Source organism: Drosophila subpulchrella, chromosome 2L (assembly GCF_014743375.2).
Source record: "Drosophila subpulchrella strain 33 F10 #4 breed RU33 chromosome 2L, RU_Dsub_v1.1 Primary Assembly, whole genome shotgun sequence".
Lineage (NCBI taxonomy): Eukaryota > Metazoa > Arthropoda > Insecta > Diptera > Drosophilidae > Drosophila > Drosophila subpulchrella.
This window is the reverse complement of record NC_050610.1, coordinates 1,387,934-1,407,866: the sequence shown is the minus strand read 5'-3', so window position 1 is coordinate 1,407,866 and position 19,933 is coordinate 1,387,934. Positions and strand designations below refer to the sequence as shown.

Below are 19,933 nucleotides of genomic sequence, written 5' to 3'. Positions count from 1 at the left end.
AAGAGTTGGATGTAAATACACAGCTATTTTATAATTAGTTTCCCAGCTCAACTCCTCTAGTTTACTTTAAAAACTCGAGTAAAGAAACTAACCACTAACGTTTAAACGAGATTTGCAAATTTTAATTTTGGTAAAGATCGTTTTGATTCGGTGGTTAAAATCCTAACGGTTCTGCCATTAAAAAGCGACCATGGCAATCCGGCGGACATTTAATAAAGCTTAGGGGACGCTCCCATCCGGTGCAAACTTACCCTTAACACGCACAGTTGTGAAGTCGCTGGCAGGAGCGGTGGTGTTTACTCCATAGTCATTGGCCGCATTGCGTCCAATGCATTTGTACTCGCCTCTGTCCTCCAATGTCACATTATCCAGTGTCAGAATGGCGTTTTGCACGCCGTTCTCCTGCTTGAGGACGAAGCGATCTGTGGCGTTCGTCAGCGTTACATTGCCTGCCAGAAGGAATGCACAAGAGTTAAAACCGATTTCGATCAGAGGACATCCCAGAGATGCGGTTGGAAGACTCACCAAAGGTCCAAGACAGTTGTGGATCGGTTCCCACAACGGTGCAGGTCACCGACATCTTCTCACCCTCCACAACAGCTGTATTTGAAGGCACTCTTACAACAACGCGGGCTACAGGCAACAATGGATACCAATTAATTGGGGATTTCGGAATAAAAGAGGTGCAAGGACCTACCAATCACTTCGATTCTCTGGGACTCGCCGTCGATCTCGCAAGTGTAATTTCCATGGTCGTTCGCCTCCGTTTTATCGATAATGAATTTCTTCTCGTCGGCGATTATCTTAAAGCGACCTCTTAGCGAAGGCACCTCCGTCACCGAGGTGTTGTTCTTTTTCCTGCACACAATGGATTAATTTGATTATAGAAAATATGGAAAAGCTCAAAAAGAACCCTAAAGTTCTTTATTTAACGTATACTTATAATAATATTATTCCTTAAAATAAATAAAATATTCAAATTTAGAATACTTAATTGATGGATAAAGAAAGTAGTTACTGATCTTGCAATATTTATCCAAGTATAATTCAACATCATGGTAAACTAGTTTTGAAACTTAAAGAAATACGATATAAATATTTCGCTGTAGTCACTTGCTAGCAGAAAAACCCATTTATCTAAATGAATTGTACAGTTATCGCCGAATAGCCGGGCTGCACCTACTTGAGGAACCAACTTTCTCTTAGCCCTCCGCCGTTCTCTAAGCCTTTTGCCAATTATTCAAAGACTAATTCCACAGCGAGGCACACGCAAAGTTTGGCCCTGGCCCCAGAACAAGAACGAGAGCCAGAGACCCGGACAGGTCCCGGAATGAACAAAAGTGTCATTACCATTACCAGACCCTGCCACAGAGCTCGGCGCTTCGGCCACCAACACTAACTGGTCCCAGACAGGAAGGCACTTTTCAGTAACCACCTCCCGCAAAAGTGCCACCCATCAGACCCCACTCAACTGTACTCACTCGCACAAATGTCACCTTATTGTACCCTTGCAATGGGTATGCTTACGCTATGTTACAAGTCTCCAAAAAAGATAATCTTACTGTGTCAATAAAATTTCGGAAATATAACGTACTGCACTGCCTATATAGTAATTGATAGAACTTTTAAGGTGCTCTAATACGCCTGGTTTGTTTATTTAGTGCATTAATGATCCGTGGAAATGCGTTTTTAAAAACTCAGATAATAGCAGGACTGATTATTATCGGAAAGATTTATACAATATACGTAGATATATAAACACGAAATGTTAACATTTGTGGGTCAAAATTTACTAGCTTTTTGAAGAAAAAAAAGGAAATCGATTATATACATTGTTTCATTTTGTTTACCACTTATAAGTGACTTGGAAACTGTGGTTCCCTTATTTGATTAAATGCTACTAGTAATGACACTTTATAGTATAGCCTATACACCTTTATAAGTGACTCAAACCCTCCAGAGATCTCGGTGGCACATCTGGTACATGTATTTTCATTAGGGTGTTGGTGCTTCGTTCCTTTTTGGTTACCAGGTTACGTCAGTCAGGCAGTCAGTTAGGCAGTCAGGCCAACATAATTAAGCAAAAGTGCTTAGCTGTGCCGTATTAAAATGATTGCTCTTATAACTACTAACTATGTGGGACACCGACACAGAGACCACCCTGCCTCGCAACATCCCCGGATATTTTTGGGATCCCAAGTGGAGATTTCGGAATGACTTACCATATGAGTACGGCCTTCGTGGTTTCGTCTTTCACGTTGCAGCTGAGAACCAGCGGCGTTTTGATGTCGTAAAATTTCATTTTATGCTCGATATTATCATAGTTTGGCACCAGCTTATCTGGAGATGGTATAGATAGATAGAACAGATTAGTCACACATTGACAGAGGTGGGCGGCGTTCTAGTAATGGGATACGAGAAAACGTTTACATAAAGAACTGCTTAAACAAAGTTTATTCTAATAACTTGTATATAAAGATAAATATATGTATTTGCTTATAGGAATAAATTGAGAACGAGCTTAAAGTATGAGAGGTTTGGGTGGAGATTTTTGGAAGATATTTCAGAGGTTTTTGATTCGATCTTTATTTTTGGCTGAGAGATGAGAGCTTGAGATTCGGTTTTGAGTACTGACTAAATTGCTTAGGAGAGTAATGATGAATTAGCAACACACAAATCACTAATACCAAATTATAGGTGAAGCAAAAAAAATGTATTCGTAAAATTAAAACTTAAACTAAAACTAAAACTAAGGAATATGTATAAATAAAACAAAAGAGCATACAATTTGGTCAATCGAATTTTATTCATCCTGTCAAGTATAAAACACATTTTCGTACTATTTAGAAACTTGGACTGAAATCAAATAAACTTCATTTTACACTGCGTATGAATTGAGATTACTTTGATTAGATTACGTTTGTTTGATTAGTTTAGTATGTATAGTATAGTTGATTAATTTATCGGTTAAATTAGCTGTAATGTATAAAATAGAGCAAAAGTAGTTAAATTTATGTTTATCGATATACACAATGCGATACATATAACAATTAGATCGATTCTCGGCTTATCGACAGATCGATAGACAAGAATCGCAAGCAAGAAAGCAAGAGAGCGAGAGAAAGAGAATCAGCGACTCGTTACGTGTTGTTTTCCGCCTTATCTGGCAGTCTCATTGATTATAATCAGCTCGTAAGCCAAACGCTGCCAATTGTAAACTTATGCGTCATCGCAAACTGGCTGCCAATCAAATTCGAATCGAAATGGAATCAGAATTGAAATCGAAATCGAATTCGATGCACCTGCCAACTGTGTGTTCAGCAATCAGAGTAAACAACCAAAGCGTTAAAGAGGAAGAACCAAGGAGGAAGAGGCAAAGAAAGTCAAAGAAAGACAAAGAAAGCCAAAGGAAAACAACGTCAGAGATACATATGCAGCTAGTTCGCAGAGGCCACAAACATGGCTACAAATAAAATCAGAAAGTAAAGCACAAAAGACAAAGAAAGAGCGGCAATGATGAAAAGTTCAGGCAAACAACTCAAGCTCAACTTAAAGGTGTGACCGTATGTGGATGTGTGGGTATGTGGTGTGTGTATGCGCGAGAGCGAGAGCCGACAGTGAGCTTGTCAAAATCGCTCCAAGAGGAAGCGAGCGAGAGGGCGAATTAGCTAGGCGAACGATTAACGCTTAATTAAAATCCAACAACACCAAATTTAGACTAGCAAGGTTAATGCAATATGGAAAGAGACGGCGATAGCAAGCGAGGGGTAGGGGTGTGGTGCCTGAGTTGAGATCAGATGCAGTTCGAAAGAGACAGAGCGAGTGGGTGGGGTGGGCGAACAATTGCAGCGATGACACTTGACCTTGTTCCCGTTTTCATTTCCTCAAATAGGCAGATTTTAACATGCTCTTTACTACGTGGAAGCTAAAATCTCTACATATTTTAAATGACTTCCTAAGAGATCTGAAAATGTATGCTACATTGGAGGGAAAAAATCTCCTAGCCTACATTTAGGAAATGATATTAATGATTTTATACCTCTAAAAAAATACTGTTTCTTCCTTATAAATATATAAATTTGATATTGTACAAAAAATGCTTTTTAATGTTATCTGTAAATCCGATAAATAGATTTAAATGAATCTGAATATGAAAACTAATCTTTGTCAAAAATGTGTGTACAGATACCATCACATCCATAGTAATCGAAGAAACCCACAGAGCTATTGGAAATGGGAGCAAGGTCATAGTTTATGCTACGATAACAATTACAATGGCAGTTTCGGCGCGAGCGAGATAAAAGCCAAAAAACGAACAACAACAAAGTGGGCATTTACAGGTCGAACTTTAATAAGAGGTTTAGTGAGTGTGTCATGTGTGTTGTGTGTTTTGTGTGCATGTGTGTGTGGCTCACCCATCTTGACGGGCAAGAGCGTCTGGTGCTGTAGATGCACTTGATGCACCTGATGCCCATGGCCACCCATCAGCATATGGCCACCAGCACCCATCATTGGGGCAGTGGCACCCGCAGGACCTCCCGCACCTGCACCATCATATCCACCCATTACGCCCTGTGTGCTGGAGGATGCCGAAATTGTGGTGTGCTCTCCTCCTCCTCCTCTTCTTGCGTCCTCTTCCGATCCAGAGCCCACCACAGGCGGCTCATAGTGCGGCGAATGGGTCCTGTGCCGCTCATTCTGGCCAGGATTGGGTCGCGGCGGCGGCTGCAGCTGGAAGGCGTTCAGCGTGTGCTGCGCCTGCTGCTGCAACTGCTGCTGGTGGTGGGCATGGTGGTGCGCCGTCGTTAGGAACAGGCTGGCCTCCGTGGCAGTGGCACTGGCAGTGGAATACGTCTGATTGTACAGTATGGTGGGTGGCTCCGGCGGCGCCACCGTGTGCTCCTGCGGATTAAGGCGCGGTGGTGGAAAGTCGGGCGGTGTGGCCGAGTAAACGCGATGGATGCCGCCTCCAACCGCCGAGGGATTCCAGGAGTGAGGGCCGGAGAGGCTGAGGTTTCCATAGCTCAAATGCGACTTGTGCTGTTTGTGCGGCTGGTGGGACAACTGTTGCTGCTGCTGCTGCTCCTGCTGCTTCCCCCACACTGTTGAGAACACATCCGCCGAGTTGGACGTCAGCTCATCAATGGTTTGATAGCCGGACTCGGTGGGGTTGCCCGCTCCTTCTCCCTTGGAATCCAGCACTCGCAGCATGAAGCTGCTGTGGTGTCGGTTGCACTGGTAGATACCCTCGTGCACCTTAAGGGCGTGCTTAACGCTCAGGTGGGCCTCGATCTTGGGGTTTTCATCTTTAGCGGGACCAACAGATGACCAGATGAGAGGTGGAATCAACTCCTCCGGAAGCAAGTCCTCCGCCAAAATACTCACCATCGAATGTAGTCTCCGACAAGGCGTAGGCATGATCATCGCGCCCGTGTCGCAGGTTGTGCCTTGTGATCGGCTCCCCGTTCTTGAGCCAATGGATCTGCTCCGTGACCGGGATAATGCAGGTGATGGAGAAGTCCTTGCCCACGCTCACTTCGTGGTCGCCATAGTAGATGGCCGCCTGCTCGTTGGCTGCTCCCACAACAAAAATGAACATTGGTATTGAGTTCAAGGGTCACAGAATGAACTTAAGTCGAGACTAGGAAAAGTGCTGGTCAACAAAATTGATCGGGAAAGGAATGTCACAAAATCTGGCAATTTAAAATCTCTTTAATAGGCATCAGAAATGTATCAATGATATCGCATATCCATTTCATTTTTTTCTAATCCATTTTTCAGATTTATAACCACTGGAGATTTTTGAACTACCCACATTTATTTCTTTAAGTCCAGTGATTGTAAAGTCATTTTTCCAACAGTTTTCCAAGCCCCAAGTAAACAATTTCCATGATAGATGTAAATTAAGAAATCATTTTCCGTTTGAGACTTTTCAGAACTAATGGAAAAACTTTACGAACAGATTGTAAAACTGCTTGAAAAATACTATTCTAATTGTGATCATATTCCGTTGACCAGTGAAAACGATTCCAAATAATAAAATCTAATTAAAATTCGTTGAAAAGAGGAGAAAAACGATCATCAATACTTCCCAATAATATAAATGTTTATGTGATGACTTATTTTATGTGTGTTTTTCCCGTTTATGGTATTTGTTGAAAAAGTTGCGATCGATTATTTGATTTCAGCGCCAAGTTGCAAACATATATATCAATGTTGGAATTTATCTAGTCGAAATGCTTATATGATTTGGGCAGTTTTCTTCTTTTTGGGGTGAGGGGAGGCTAATAAAACACATTTACTCACAAAACAGAAAAACACAACGGATGGAAAATAAACTAACATAAACCGAAAATTTATTTACGAAATAGTGAAAATTAACATTAACTTATTTATCGATATAAATGGTTTTTTCGTACTATACTGAGTGTTTTATCTTAACTTAATCGATACAAGGCAAAAAAAAAGGTGCTGAAGGGCAATAGTTTGAAGGTAGATGCTATATATATACATACAGTTAAGACGCGGATCTATGACAGGGGTAATGGGAATATTTCCCCATTCAATATGATTTCCATACAAAATCATTAAAGTTATATAATATTTCCAAAATCTTTCCCCTATGATTCTATGTAACTTAAAAAACAACGCTGTATTTAATTTTCTGTATTTCTAATTTCATAATTTCTTGTGTACATATTCTAAATGCAAAACAATTTTCTTAAAATAAAATCCAAAATTGTACTGTCATTTTGAAATAAAGTCCTCAATAATACTGTCATTATGGGATATTAAGTTTATTTGTTTATTTTTGAGATAGTAAAAATATGACGTCAATGACTAAACGATTTACGCATTGGTAACCAACTCAATTTTAGTATCCTTAATGTTTTCTTTCAAAGGTACAAATATAAATGTGTTGACTTGAGTAGTACAAATAATTATTTTAAGGAAATGTGAAAAATCCCAAAATTTATAATCAGGACTTCTTTGTAGGCATTTCGACAGTTAAAAATTCGGTATACATGTATATAAATAGATACATGTTTTATTCCTTATCTGAAACTTAATACTTTCCGTTAAACCTCGGTAGTTTTGTTTTTTGCATGACTTTCGGTTTGTTCTAATTAAAAAAAAAAAGATAGTCGAAAACGATGACGTCAATGGTCAGACTGGTTTTAACAGCATCGGTGACGTCAATTTCGGCCAGTTTTAACTGCATAAGCCCACAGAGACCTGCTGCGCAGCCTTGGTGCGTTCCAATATAACTTGTTGAGTTGTTATCGCCAAGTACCCTGTGATAACACTGAAACAGGCCATAAATATTTGTGTAATTCTGTATGCCCACATACGAGTACTCGTATTTGCTCGTACGCTTGCCTGCATATTTGCCGGATGTATTACAAAATGGACTGCCGAGCTTGATAAAAAGTAAACCGAACCGAACACAGCAACACGGAGCCGACTGAAGCATAAGCACACAATCTTATCAGCTGATTGAAGCAGTTAGCGAGCGGTTGGACAATGTCTTTATCTTCGTCCTTATCGCTGTCATGTCAACGCACACGAACACACTCGCACGTTTGCTCATAACTGATGTTAAATTATGTTTACGTCGCTTCTGCCATCTGCTGACATTTTCCATCTCTTTTTCCGTTCCTCTGCGTTAAAATTAACCCCCTACTGGCTGAAAACTTTCCTATACTTTAAAAATAAGATTGCCTGGATATGGGAAATCTTTATCAACTACAAACCTTTGTATTCCCTCTTTGTATCCGATGTTCAATAACCATTTCAAAGATTCTCATATTTTTTTTATACCTTGAGGGTATAATCCGTCCATCCGTTTCCACCCCAACTATTCCCTTAGTTTAAAATTATAACCAAAAGGCTTTTTACTTTTGCAGATAGTATATAAGACGGAACGGGAGGGATCGAACAACTAAATCCTATAGGAATGATCGGAAAATGAGAAGGAAACAATCCATAGCTTAGGAATAAAATTGTATTAAAATTTCAAAGGAATTTTAGATATAATTTCTTCTGTTCTTGGGTGAAAATTTAAAATAAGTATCATAATGACTAAAACGTTTCATTAGTATTTTGCAATACACAATACACACTGTTCGTGTGGCGGCAGGGAACGGACGGAGCTGTTCACTGGTGGTTTAAACAGATTGTTTTTAATTGAGAAAGTTTTAGTAAGGCAAAATTATTTTATTTAAATAGTAACTCCTTATGTCCCCAATATATCCTTTGTGCTAAAAGAGGGTTAAGATTTTTTGCACATACACATTCGCATGGCGAGAGAGTGAGAGAGGGGCAAAGGAGGAGCTCCAAAAGGGGTACAATTTATTTTACAAACATGTTACATGCAGGAGTCGCGCTACCGCCAAAGTCTAAGGTGCCACCCTACCAACCTACCACCCACCACCCCATTTTCCCCACCCAGCGCCATCCGAAAATGCTTTTGTCACTTTGGACGGCACGAGTACACGGCTAATGGGCGAGAAAGAGATGGGGCTACACAACACATCTGAGCATATTGCAGCCGGCAGTAGCAGAAAGAGAGAGACAGAAAAAGAGGAGATGGCAGACAGCTGAACAATAATTTAAAATTATACAACACTGTCGCACACACTCTCGTTGTGAGGTATTTATGTATATGTTTCTTACAGGTGCCAGGAAAGTCACCTCTTTAAAATTTCATTAAAGTTAAGCTACAGAACTTTGTTTGTGCGTATCCAAACTGTCTTTGAAGGTCCTGGAAACATTTATTTTAAGGTCCTTGAAACATTTAAATGGGGCTTAAAAGCTCGATATAAGAAATAATGAATGAAAAAAATATAGAAAGTGTATTTATGTATGTAGTAGATCGTATAATATATTTTCATCACAAAAGTTGATGTCAAAACTTTTGTATATTGAAGGTGCGTTCGTCACTAGACTTTAACCTCGTTAATCTCATTTTATGACAAAAACAAGAATGAGCGACATACATAAAAAACAAACAAGTTGGTCGTATTGTGAGAATTTATAGAGTATGGCACTACCAGTAAAGGGATTAAGCAATGTTGTCAGTTTCTCACTATTTTTATGGCGTATACGTAATTCTTATGACGCGTATACGCAATGTTGTCCTTTCTATAATATTGCTAGCAAATGTCATTACACCTACAGTGGTCGGCATAAGTATTTTGACAAAACAAAAGTTAAATATACTCATAATTTGAACTTACTTCGTGTAAACTATAGGCATCAATGGAAAGGTAATTTCAATGCCGTTTGAATGATACAATGCATTTCTTTACCCATTCAGTATTTATTGAAAAGGACGAATTTGTGTAAATCAACTTTTAAATTTTTTTTAAAAACTTTTTTCCTCGACTTGAAAACTTAAATTTTTTGATGCAAAAAGTTTCTTCAAACAAAAATAATAGTAACTGCAAAAAGAATTTTTCAAAAATCATTTTTCTTATATTTTTTATGAATTTTTGAAAATGCTTAAAAACAGGCATTTGAGCCATATTTTTCTCTTTTTCATACAAATTTTTTCCGACATTGTCACCTTCAAAAAATCATAAAAAATATAAGGAAAATGATTTTTGAAAAATTCTTTTTGCAGTTACTATTATTTTTGTTTGAAGAAACTTTTTGCATCAAAAAATTTAAGTTTTCAAGTCGAGGAAAAAAGTTTTTAAAAAAAATTTAAAAGTTGATTTACACAAATTCGTCCTTTTCAATAAATACTGAATGGGTAAAGAAATGCATTGTATCATTCAAACGGCATTGAAATTACCTTTCCATTGATGCCTATAGTTTACAAGAAGTAAATTCAAGTTATGAGTATACTTAACTTTTGTTTTGTCAAAATACATATGCCGACCAGTGTATTTGTATTTAAATTCAATATATTTCCAGGGTGAGTACTCAATTCTCCCTGTTGTTAATGTTATTATTAAGTAACCGACTGTGGAAAACTTGCTGTTAAATTTAATAAAACAAAGTATGTAACGTTTTGTGGCAGGTAGAGTATTCTACCCTGTAATCTATTAGGTCTAGCAAGTGTGGATGGGTAAGTAATATCCCTTTAAACGGGCATTGAATCCGTAAACCCAACACATATTTCCATAAAAAAACCAAAGGCAAAATAACAATCAAACTCTGTTTATGCTTTTTTAAAGAAAGCCAAATAAATAAATGGCTTGCCCTATTGTACATAGGCACACCTTAGCATTCCTTTTCCGGCCCTTTCTCTCGCCCTATAGAATATATATATCCACCACATTTCTCAGCCCGACAAGCCCTAAACGCTTAACCGCCAGTTGCCGTTTTTGTAGCTGACAGAGAACAAGAAATTTATGGTTTATTGCTTGTTCATCTAGCTTAGTTTTTGTCGCATTCCTGCCCAAGCCAAATAGAAGTGAGCACAAAACAAATGAATGCGGCGCGGTGTGGTGAGGGGCGTCTAAAAAAGCGCAAAACTAAAAGTTTATTTAATCAAATTTATGGGACTGCCTGTAGTCTTCTGTGCAACGCCCCCTTCCCGAAAATCGAACGCTCTCTGCATCGCAAACTTGTGACATATTGTTAAAGGTATTTGCCTCGGTGTTTATGTGCGCACAAATTGGCAGCCGTAAATATGTAAACGTTTACACACAAACACGTTAATATGTAATAGAGCTTACATATATGGTATATCAGTTTTTAAAGATTGTATCATCTAGAAGATGACATCAAAATTGACGTAATATTTAAGCAGAATGAAAAATACACGATGCAAGCTGAGAAAAAAATATCTCGTACATATGTCCAAAAACCAGAATTTAAATTCCGGTTAGTGTATAATCAAAAATATATTGCACAAAACATTAGCATAAGTGACTAAATACTTATTAAACTTGAACCAATTTAAAACAAAAAAAAAGGCAGTTTGGTTTTTAAAAGAAATTACACCGAGAAAAACATTTGATCACCTAGTTATTGCTTTTCCTATATGGCTATCTAAATTCGCCATGTGTTGTTGTCAAAATTGTTGTAGCCGAAAGCAATTAAAATAAAATTTACACAGCGAATTTGCAAAATCCCGCGAAAACTAACGCGAAGTGCACGAAAATTACGCTAAACGAACACGAAAAAAACAACGAATATAAGAAAAATTAATTAACACCAAGCTCAAATTGTTATATTTGTATAAATGTGTGGTTTCGATTGTATCTGTGATTTTGTGTTATTTTTAGCAGGCGCTGCGCACGTGAAGGCACAGTTTTAGGTGCACTGGATACCCACATCGTGCGAAAACTAATTTCAAACAGTTTGAGGGTCACCAGCAGAACACCCAACAATTTCGCAAAACTTTATGAAAATCTGATTTACAACTTTTGCAGTTTCAACAAGTTTCAGCTCATTTGTACCCAATTAGGGATTTAAATCCATGACCAAAGGAGTTGATATCCTGTAAAAATACTTTCGAAAAGTAATCACAATTGATACTCATTAAATAATATGATTAACTATAATGATTAATTTACAATTTATAGAAAACTATTGGTCTAATTTTACTTGTAATACATTTTAAAAAATGAATGAAAATGTTAAGTAGCACATCATAAAACATTAACTTATGGAATTGACAAAATAATAATAAAATGTACACCGAAACAAAAACTTTCGAAAATGTGGGAGCCACAAACTTTTGATATTTGTAGGCGAATTTATCATAACTTTTTAAGCAATGGTCCTACTTGACCAATTTTTGGCTTGCTAACACTTAGAATTGGTGTGGCTTATGGGGATAACAAACTTGCGCTAATTCAGATGTGTTAAAAATCTCAAATTTCTATCTCATATAGTTTCCAAGTTCTCTATGCGCACATAATGACGTACATATCTGTTGCATACTTCTTAATGAATACACTACTCTAGAATTAATAAGGTTCACATTGTTAATCTTACGCTTAAGACTTGTTCGTTTCCTAGAAGGATCTCTTTTTTATGATATACAAAATAAAAAACCATTTGTACTGCTAAATGCTTTGGCCTCCAAAATCGCATGCGTTGGTTAATTCCCCAATTATATAATTGATTTTTCCGAAAATGTTCAATACTCCAAGTGGCTGATTGACTCAATTGCCGTACTGACGATCGATTGAAAGCCTCTGACCGGACCGAATTCAGCGATCGATCGATAGGTCAGTGAACGCAGGGCGAAGGAAATTGTTCGTATGGAAAGTTCATTAAGTAAATTGCATGAGAAATGCCACTTCAGTGCAGAGAACTCGACGGCACTTGACAAACAACACACAGATATGGACAGCTACACAGATATAGACAGCTAAACAGCTGCAGATACCCAAAGTCAGAGTCAGATACAAATACTCGCCCGGTAATGCCAGCAAAACAAAGTAATTTAAATGACAAAAGCGAACAGAGGCGATAGATAATGAAGGGATGAGCCCGGCGCGAAGCGGGGGAAGTGTCACTTTTAAAATGCGCCAACTAACCATTATGGTGATTATTATTATCATGCTTATCATAATCAGCCAGAGATTTATAAATAAATATTTAAATACGCAGCCGGGTTACGCGAGGAAGAGCAAACACAATGAGTGGGGGGAGGGGTGTTTGGCAGGAGGTATGTATGTACAGTAGTCATGTGTCTGGGTTGTGCTGCTATAATACACTCTCTGTAGTGTGTTTGCTCTGCTCTGAGTGTGCGTGCTCTGGCTGCCGCTGTAAATTGAAATAAAAAATTGTTTGTCTATTTTAAAATTAGCGAAAGCAACCAAAACGAAAATGACGAGGCGCGCTCGCAGCTAACCGTGCGGTATGTCTGTGCCCGCACCTTTCTAACCAATCAGCCCCCTCCAACAAACGGACTACATAGTATCCGTATCTCGCTGAATATTTGCATGTAAAAAACTTTCTGCAGCTTAGCCCCACTACACAACAAAAGCGACAGACAAGACCGCACGCAAAGTGCAATGTGGGATAGCACAGAGAACAACAGCAACAGTTGAATTTGCATGTGCAATTGCAGTTGCAGTTCACCTATACCGCTGAGAAACTTTGCAGGACCTCTGGCACACTGGGAAAAATACAATACTTCTAGCTATCAAGTCTGGAAAATTTTGAAACCCTCTTGACATGAGTATTCTATTTTTTGGAATTAAATCTTTCCCAATATTCAAAACTTCTCTGAACATAAATACCAATACAAAAATTGTTTAAGAAAAAACTCGTGTAATATTATGTTTGTATAGTCTATATTTGATATGTACGTAATGTCATGATAAATATTAGGAAATGGTACATTATGGTTGATTATTATATTTGAAAAATTTTAAAAATGTGGCCAATTTATTAAAATTACCAATTAAATGTTCGGATCCGGATTTCCCACCTCCAAAAAATGTGGCAATAATTGCTAGGGAGGTCAGAGTCATAAAGCAATTCAATTTTTATATTAGGCAAGTTTTCAAAAGTACAAATCCGAGATTTGGATAAATCAAATTAATCAAGTTTTATTCAATCATAAATAATTTACTACTTTGACTTCGTAAAACTGTCTTTGAAGGTCCTGGAACCATTTATTTTAAGGTCCTTGAAATATTTAAATGGAGCTTAAAAGCTCGATAAAAGAAATAATGAATGAAAAAAATGTAGAAAGTGTATTTATGTATGTAGTAGATCGTATAATATATTTGCATCACAAAAGTTGATGTCAGAACTTTTGTATATTGAAGGTGCGTTCGTCACTAGACTTTAACCTCGTTAATCTCATTTTATGACAAAAACAAGAACCACACGGTAAATGAGCGACATACATAAAAAACAAACAAGTTGGTCGTATTGTGAGAATTTATAGAGTATGGCACTACCAGTAAAGGGATTAAGCAAAGTTGTCAATTTCTCACTATTTTTATGGCGTATACGTAATTCTTATGACGCGTATACGCAATGTTGTCCTTTCTATAATATTGCTTACAAATGTTACTACACCCATTTGTATTTATTTATATATATTTGTTATTATTACTTATCCGACTTTGGGAAACTTTCTGTTAAATTTATTAAAAATTTTATGAAACGTTTTGTGGCAGGTAGAGTATTCTACCCTGTAATCTATTAGGTCTAGCAAGTGTGGATGGGTAGTTAATATCCCTTTAAACAGGCATTAAATCCTCCAATTTATTAAAATTACCAATTAAATGTTCGGATCCGGATTTCCCACCTCCAAAAAAGGTGGCAATAATTGCTAGGGAGGTCCGAGTCATAAAGCAATTCAATTTTTATATTAAGCAAGTTTTCAAAAGTACAAATCCGAGATTTGGATAAATCAAATTAATCAAGTTTTATTCAATCATAAACAATTTATTACTTTGACTTTGTAAAAGCAAACTGTAATATACCTAATAACTAATACTAGGAATTAAGCACCACAAATACGATCATTTTTGCACATGTGAAACTGAAAAGAACTTGAAAAATGTTTCTAATTTATCTGTTGGCTTTTGGCCTCTAGGATTTCTTTTTGTTTTCGGTCAAATGCACGTTAGACGTCTTTAAAGCAAACAAACATTAACAAAACACTTGTTTAGCGTTTTCAAGTATGTAGAAATAGCAGAGGAATATCTATGGATGGTGCTGAGAGTGTGCGTCTGCTTTCTGCCTTGCGTCTGTACATAAATATTTTATTTGCTTGCAGTTGGTGTGTCTAATTAAACGAAATAAACATAGGCTAAATTTAATTTCAGCCTCTCTAGTGGCGGTTTCTGTTGGCCATGGAAAAGCCATACAAATCGAGGCGAACCCGGAACAAAGAAGTGGGTATTTTAATATCGTTAAATACATTTAAACATTATAGCCTACATATCGTTGGTATAACATGAGGTGTGTTTCTGTTCATGTTACAAAACTTAAAAAGGTTTCTAAATTTTAAATCAAAATACACTGACTAATGAAAAAGCAATCGTAGCAAAGGAAAACGTTAGGGAGTATATATTTTAATGTTTCTTACAATAAAGGAGTTATGCCATAGAATTCAGGCTATGTATTAATCAAATATGACATTGACGTGCTCAAGACAAAACGATTTCTTCTTTAAATTCGAAACGAAATCATCAGCTCTAAATCGATTTTTGTTGTTTATGCTTTTGTAATATATTTGGTTTTATACTGTTTGACAGGCACTGTCAGAGCGATCATTGTTTGGGAAAAAAATCATTGCGCTTTGCATACGTCACGAGCCATCAGAATTGATCAATAAATTGCTGGGCCCGCATACGTATGTCTGCCAGTTTGTTGAATATTTCATTTGGATGCCCTGCTTTCGGCTCGACCGAGAATTCCCCTATGCTGTTCGCCTTCCCCGGGCCCCACTGTATGCGCCATTTATGTCAATTATTATTGGCTTTGGCACAATTGGAAACGAAACGCAAATTGATGCGAAGAAAAGAAAACTAAATCGAGAAACTTGCAGATACAAATGTATCAGCGCACGTGTGTGGGCCGCCGAGCAGTTGCCAATTTATTTATGTATTTATGGTACTTGTAAAAAAATATTACTGCTCGTACAGTGAATGCTGATGGATGTGGTAACGCTTTTTAATTAATCGCTGCTGGAGCAATTGTTCTAGAAAATGACGCATTTACTGCCTGATAGGCAATAAAGGTCCTCAAATTCCATGTATTGAATCATCACCGTTTTATTTTTATTTCATGCACGTCTGTACTTTTGAACTTAAAGACAAAGGCGCCCAGAGGGAGATAGGGAGAGAGTCAATGCCGCAGGCGATAAAGCTGTTATTCCAACGTCTTATCAATAATGGTTGTGTACTATATGGTAGCTCTGAGTCCCGATATGAAAGCAAAAAATAATGCGGCACTCTGTTATAAGCTAATCGAAATGCGTACACTCGTGGACAAAATTTAACCAGCCAATATATGTTCATGATTCTTTGACAAAACTCGAGTATGCACTCGAAAAAGTTATTGCCAACCATTTGATACTAAAATATGCTATTTTATGGGTATATCACTATCAGGAACTATTATACCCTTTGCATATTATAATTTTCAACCAAAAATACCTTTATAAGCTTTACGTAAAATAAAAAATAAAAAAAAAATTAGTCTAGAAACATAAATTATAATCATACAATAATAATTATTAAATAGTTTTAAGCTGAAATTTTAAATAATATATTGAGTAATTAAGTTTAAAAATAATATTGTTCAAGAATCTACCAGGACTTTAAATGGTATAATCCATCCCACAAAATCTGATCATCCTGCCAGAGGATGGCCTTATTCTCCCCTATTTTTCTTTCAATATATTCTCGCCCGTCGTCACAATGGAAAAATTCCTCTCATTCGTGGAAATAGCGACAATTCCCAGACAGTCACTCAAAAAATAAAATATTTGAGCAAAACAGAATAAAAAACGAGGAATATATATAAGTATGTACTACACTCTGGCTGGTCAAATGCCCCACACGGGGGGCTGCTGATTGATTGGGCGGGAAAAGGGCTGGGGTGGGTGGCATTTTCTTTGGTGACGTTGTTGGCGACTCTTTGGTTTGGCATTGCTTTTGGTTGCCGCCGATGAAAAGTCAAACACACAGCAACAAAAAGATAGCCGTGGAGCACTTCTGGCAGACAGTCAGACATTCAAAAAACACACATCCATATAATCTATAGAAAGCAATATACAAATGTTGTGTATATACGGACCGGCACAGTGGGCCATACGCAATTGTCTTTAAGTGCGAAAAAAAGAGAACAAAAGATGAAAATCGAGGGAAAACTTGACATTTCGGAAGAAGAATATCTTAAGAGCAAACAGCCAGAGCAACCGCAGCGCGCTATGTATATTTTTATTGTTCTCACGCAGAAAATTTCAAGAATAACACTATATTTATTTTTAAATATAATACTTAGCCTATAACAAAGGCAAATATTGGAGCGCGCACACAGACAAATAGGCACGGATACAGCCGTATGAAAGGTCTGCCAAATGTGTGAACTTTAAGCTTTTATCGGGTACCTGCTAATAAAAGAGCAACAACCATAACATCGAGTGGTGTGAGGTTGGGGAGCCTGGTTTTAGATAAGGGCGTTAAAATACAACTTTGTTTTTGTGCTCGGCATCCTTCCCTTACCACCGCCAATTAGCAGGAAAATGCATCACAGAAGGTGCACACGCATATGCATACACTGCGCGAAAAGAAGAAGGCCGCTCGAAAGTCAAGTTTGCGAAATGTTTGATTTACGGCCATTTCACTCCGCTATTGTGCGTCATGAAAATCAGAATTTTATTTTATTCTCAACTTGCGTCACGAGACCTTAATTAAGTTGGCAACAGTTCTCGACAATGATACTGCTGCACTAGAATATTGTAACGTATGTAATTTCAAGCATATTTAATTTTGTAAACTTTTTATAATTTAAAGAAATTACATTATATATGTAGAGGGGGCAATATCGACTACGAAGATGATGTTTAGGTTTATGGAAATAAAAAGTACCTTTCCTTTAAATCCATTAACGAATATTGATTGCTTCAATAACCATTTCGAACCCTCCACATGAATCAAATAAAATCCTGGCACAAGTTGATTGTTTTGTTTTTGAGTCAATTCTCCTCAGTAGCTTTGAATCTAGTTGAAGTTGAGCTTAATTTGCACTGTGTATAAAGCATACTTACAGTGCACCTACATATATGTATTTATGGACGTGCCCTGTTTAAGCAACCATTATCTGGCACGGACCGGAAACACAAGGCAACCTCTGTGTTGAAGAACGGCAAGAACAAGAGTCAGAAGAACAGGCAGCAGCAGCAGAAAAAGGAAAGAAAGGGAACGAGCGAGCGAACAGTGCAATGTGCCACCGCCAGTCGGAAAGAGACGGAGACAGAGGGTTCTCCACTGCAATCGCAGAATTCCAGACAATGTGCAATCAGAAGTGGGGGGAGTTGGGGGAGGGCTCGGCGGCGGGGAAGTGCAAGCCAATGCCACGCCCACACCGAAGCACTATAGCACCATGGCTCTATAGAATACAGAAACTGCCAGCCAAGCCTTTCTTTCACCATGACGCCTTTCTCGATGTGTGCGGGCGGTCCTGAAAAGGAACCCACAGAACCCAAACCCAGCCCAACCCCAGACCAAACTCAACCGAACTAAACTGAAGCCAACGCCAGGCAAGGATGACATTGAAAGGGAAATTACATTTCATGTTTATTGTCTTAATAAAAATAATGTTTTCGCAAAAGAGGCAAAGCACCCATGGCCTGGCCCTCTGCCCACACCTCCCCTCCCCCCTCTCGTATCGCACAAATCATCTCGGATTCAATGCAAAATGCAGATACCCCAAGACAATCTGTGCCTTTGTAATGTATTTTTATAGCAAATGCAGCGAAGGCAAAGGAGAGGAGGACAACATTGAATTATTGTTAGCAGTTCAAGGAGTTAAAGCGAAATCCTCTTGAGATTTTGGGCAGGGGGTATGATTTATGTCTGCTTGAGATATAGAAATTGATTTGTCCATTTCAAGTTGTAGTAATTGTAGTTTTTTCTTTGTAAGTTACAAAATGTTCGCTTTGAATCCACTAAAATAATATAGTTTTTTAAAATAATATTTACCCCAAGACACATTTTTCGAGAAGATTAAATATATTTTACGGTCACTAAATATATAAATATTAATTATAATTCCTCAACAAAACGTTGTATTCCTTATCAAGCATATTCCGTTTGACATTCATAAGGTGGCACGTTAAAGACCCTAATTATTTTTCGCTTTAAGCAATATTATTTGTATTAATTGCTCAATATAAAGTTTAATTTTCTAGCCTTTTAGGACCTGAGAAGTTCCATAACGTTTTTACGCCTTCCTAACCTCCATTCAACCCACTGTGCATCGGTTTCGTTTTACGCTCCTTGTTTGCTTTAGCTTCCTTTTGCTGGGTGAGCCGAAATTTAAATATTTGACATTTATTAATGTAATGAAAATGTCATTAAATAAACATGGCAAAATGAAACTGGTTAGCCAAATGTGCGCAGTCAACAGCCGAAATGAAAGCACTTGCCAAGGCATTCCACCTGCTCGGATATTTCGCCAAAAAAAGGAAAAGTACCTATATGTGACACGACCGGGGGAATATTCTCAAGCTGCGGGGTAGGGCGAGGGAGGAGCAGCATTATTTTTCGGCTCCTCGCACATTCGTCCGCAGCATAAACACCTGGACAACACGTGGTTTTTCCGCCACTAGCTGAAAATTGCTTTGAAGTGGTGTGGGGAAAATTCAGCGGGGAGACAAAGGAATGCTTCTTCATATTGGCTTTCTGGCTTTCGGCTGCCACTCCCCCGCCCCCAGAACGCAAAGTGATTCATGTAGTGCAAACATATGTACATATATGTACAACTTTCGCCCCGCCACCCACAATATCTCCCTGGAGGGACCGTTTTTCTTTTTTTTTCCAGGCGGGTTTTTCTCAATGCGTGCCAGAAAAATTTCTTTAATTTCGGATGCTTATTTACGTAAACAATTTGAAAAATCATTGAAAATGTGGTACGCTAATGAGAATATATATATACACATAGGGCTAATTAAAACTAAGTAATTTACAATTAACGAAATGGGTATACAACATACATACAACTGTTCTAATAAGCATACCATATTTTAAACTTTTCAATAACTTCAGTTGTCCCATTTATCTGATCTCCATAATTAGCTTTAAACTACTAAGCACTCCCCAATTTGTTCACATGAATAAGTAGTTGAATAAATCAATCACAGAACCTAATAAAGACGTGCATATAACCTTAAATTATATACGCCCTGTCCCGAATACCCCCAATCAACTATGAATAAATGCCAGCGTATGAACGGCAAAAAAACTCAATTAATACACCTTGAATGTGAAAATAG

The 19,933-nt window shown here is 37.8% G+C and overlaps 1 protein-coding gene across 10 annotated transcripts in view; it reads right to left on the bottom strand.

Annotated features, from left to right (window-relative positions):
* The window catches only part of LOC119547381, a 37,367-nt gene that overhangs the window by 8,489 nt on the left and 8,945 nt on the right, over window positions 1–19,933 (bottom strand). For 9 of the 10 annotated variants that reach the window (XR_005219222.1, XM_037854208.1, XM_037854214.1 and 6 more), the window contains exons 3-8: window positions 5,386–5,574; window positions 4,416–5,306; window positions 2,223–2,340; window positions 698–858; window positions 526–633; window positions 252–449 (exon numbers count right to left, since the gene is read on the bottom strand). Coding sequence is in view for 9 of the 10 variants with exons in the window: in XM_037854208.1 (XP_037710136.1) it covers window positions 252–449; window positions 526–633; window positions 698–858; window positions 2,223–2,340; window positions 4,416–5,306; window positions 5,386–5,574 (1,665 nt within the window). In the remaining variant the exon portion in view is untranslated. Of the gene's footprint in view, window positions 1–251; window positions 450–525; window positions 634–697; window positions 859–2,218; window positions 2,341–4,415; window positions 5,307–5,385; window positions 5,575–19,933 lie in introns of those variants that run through there. The other variant, XM_037854216.1, reaches the window with a different exon arrangement.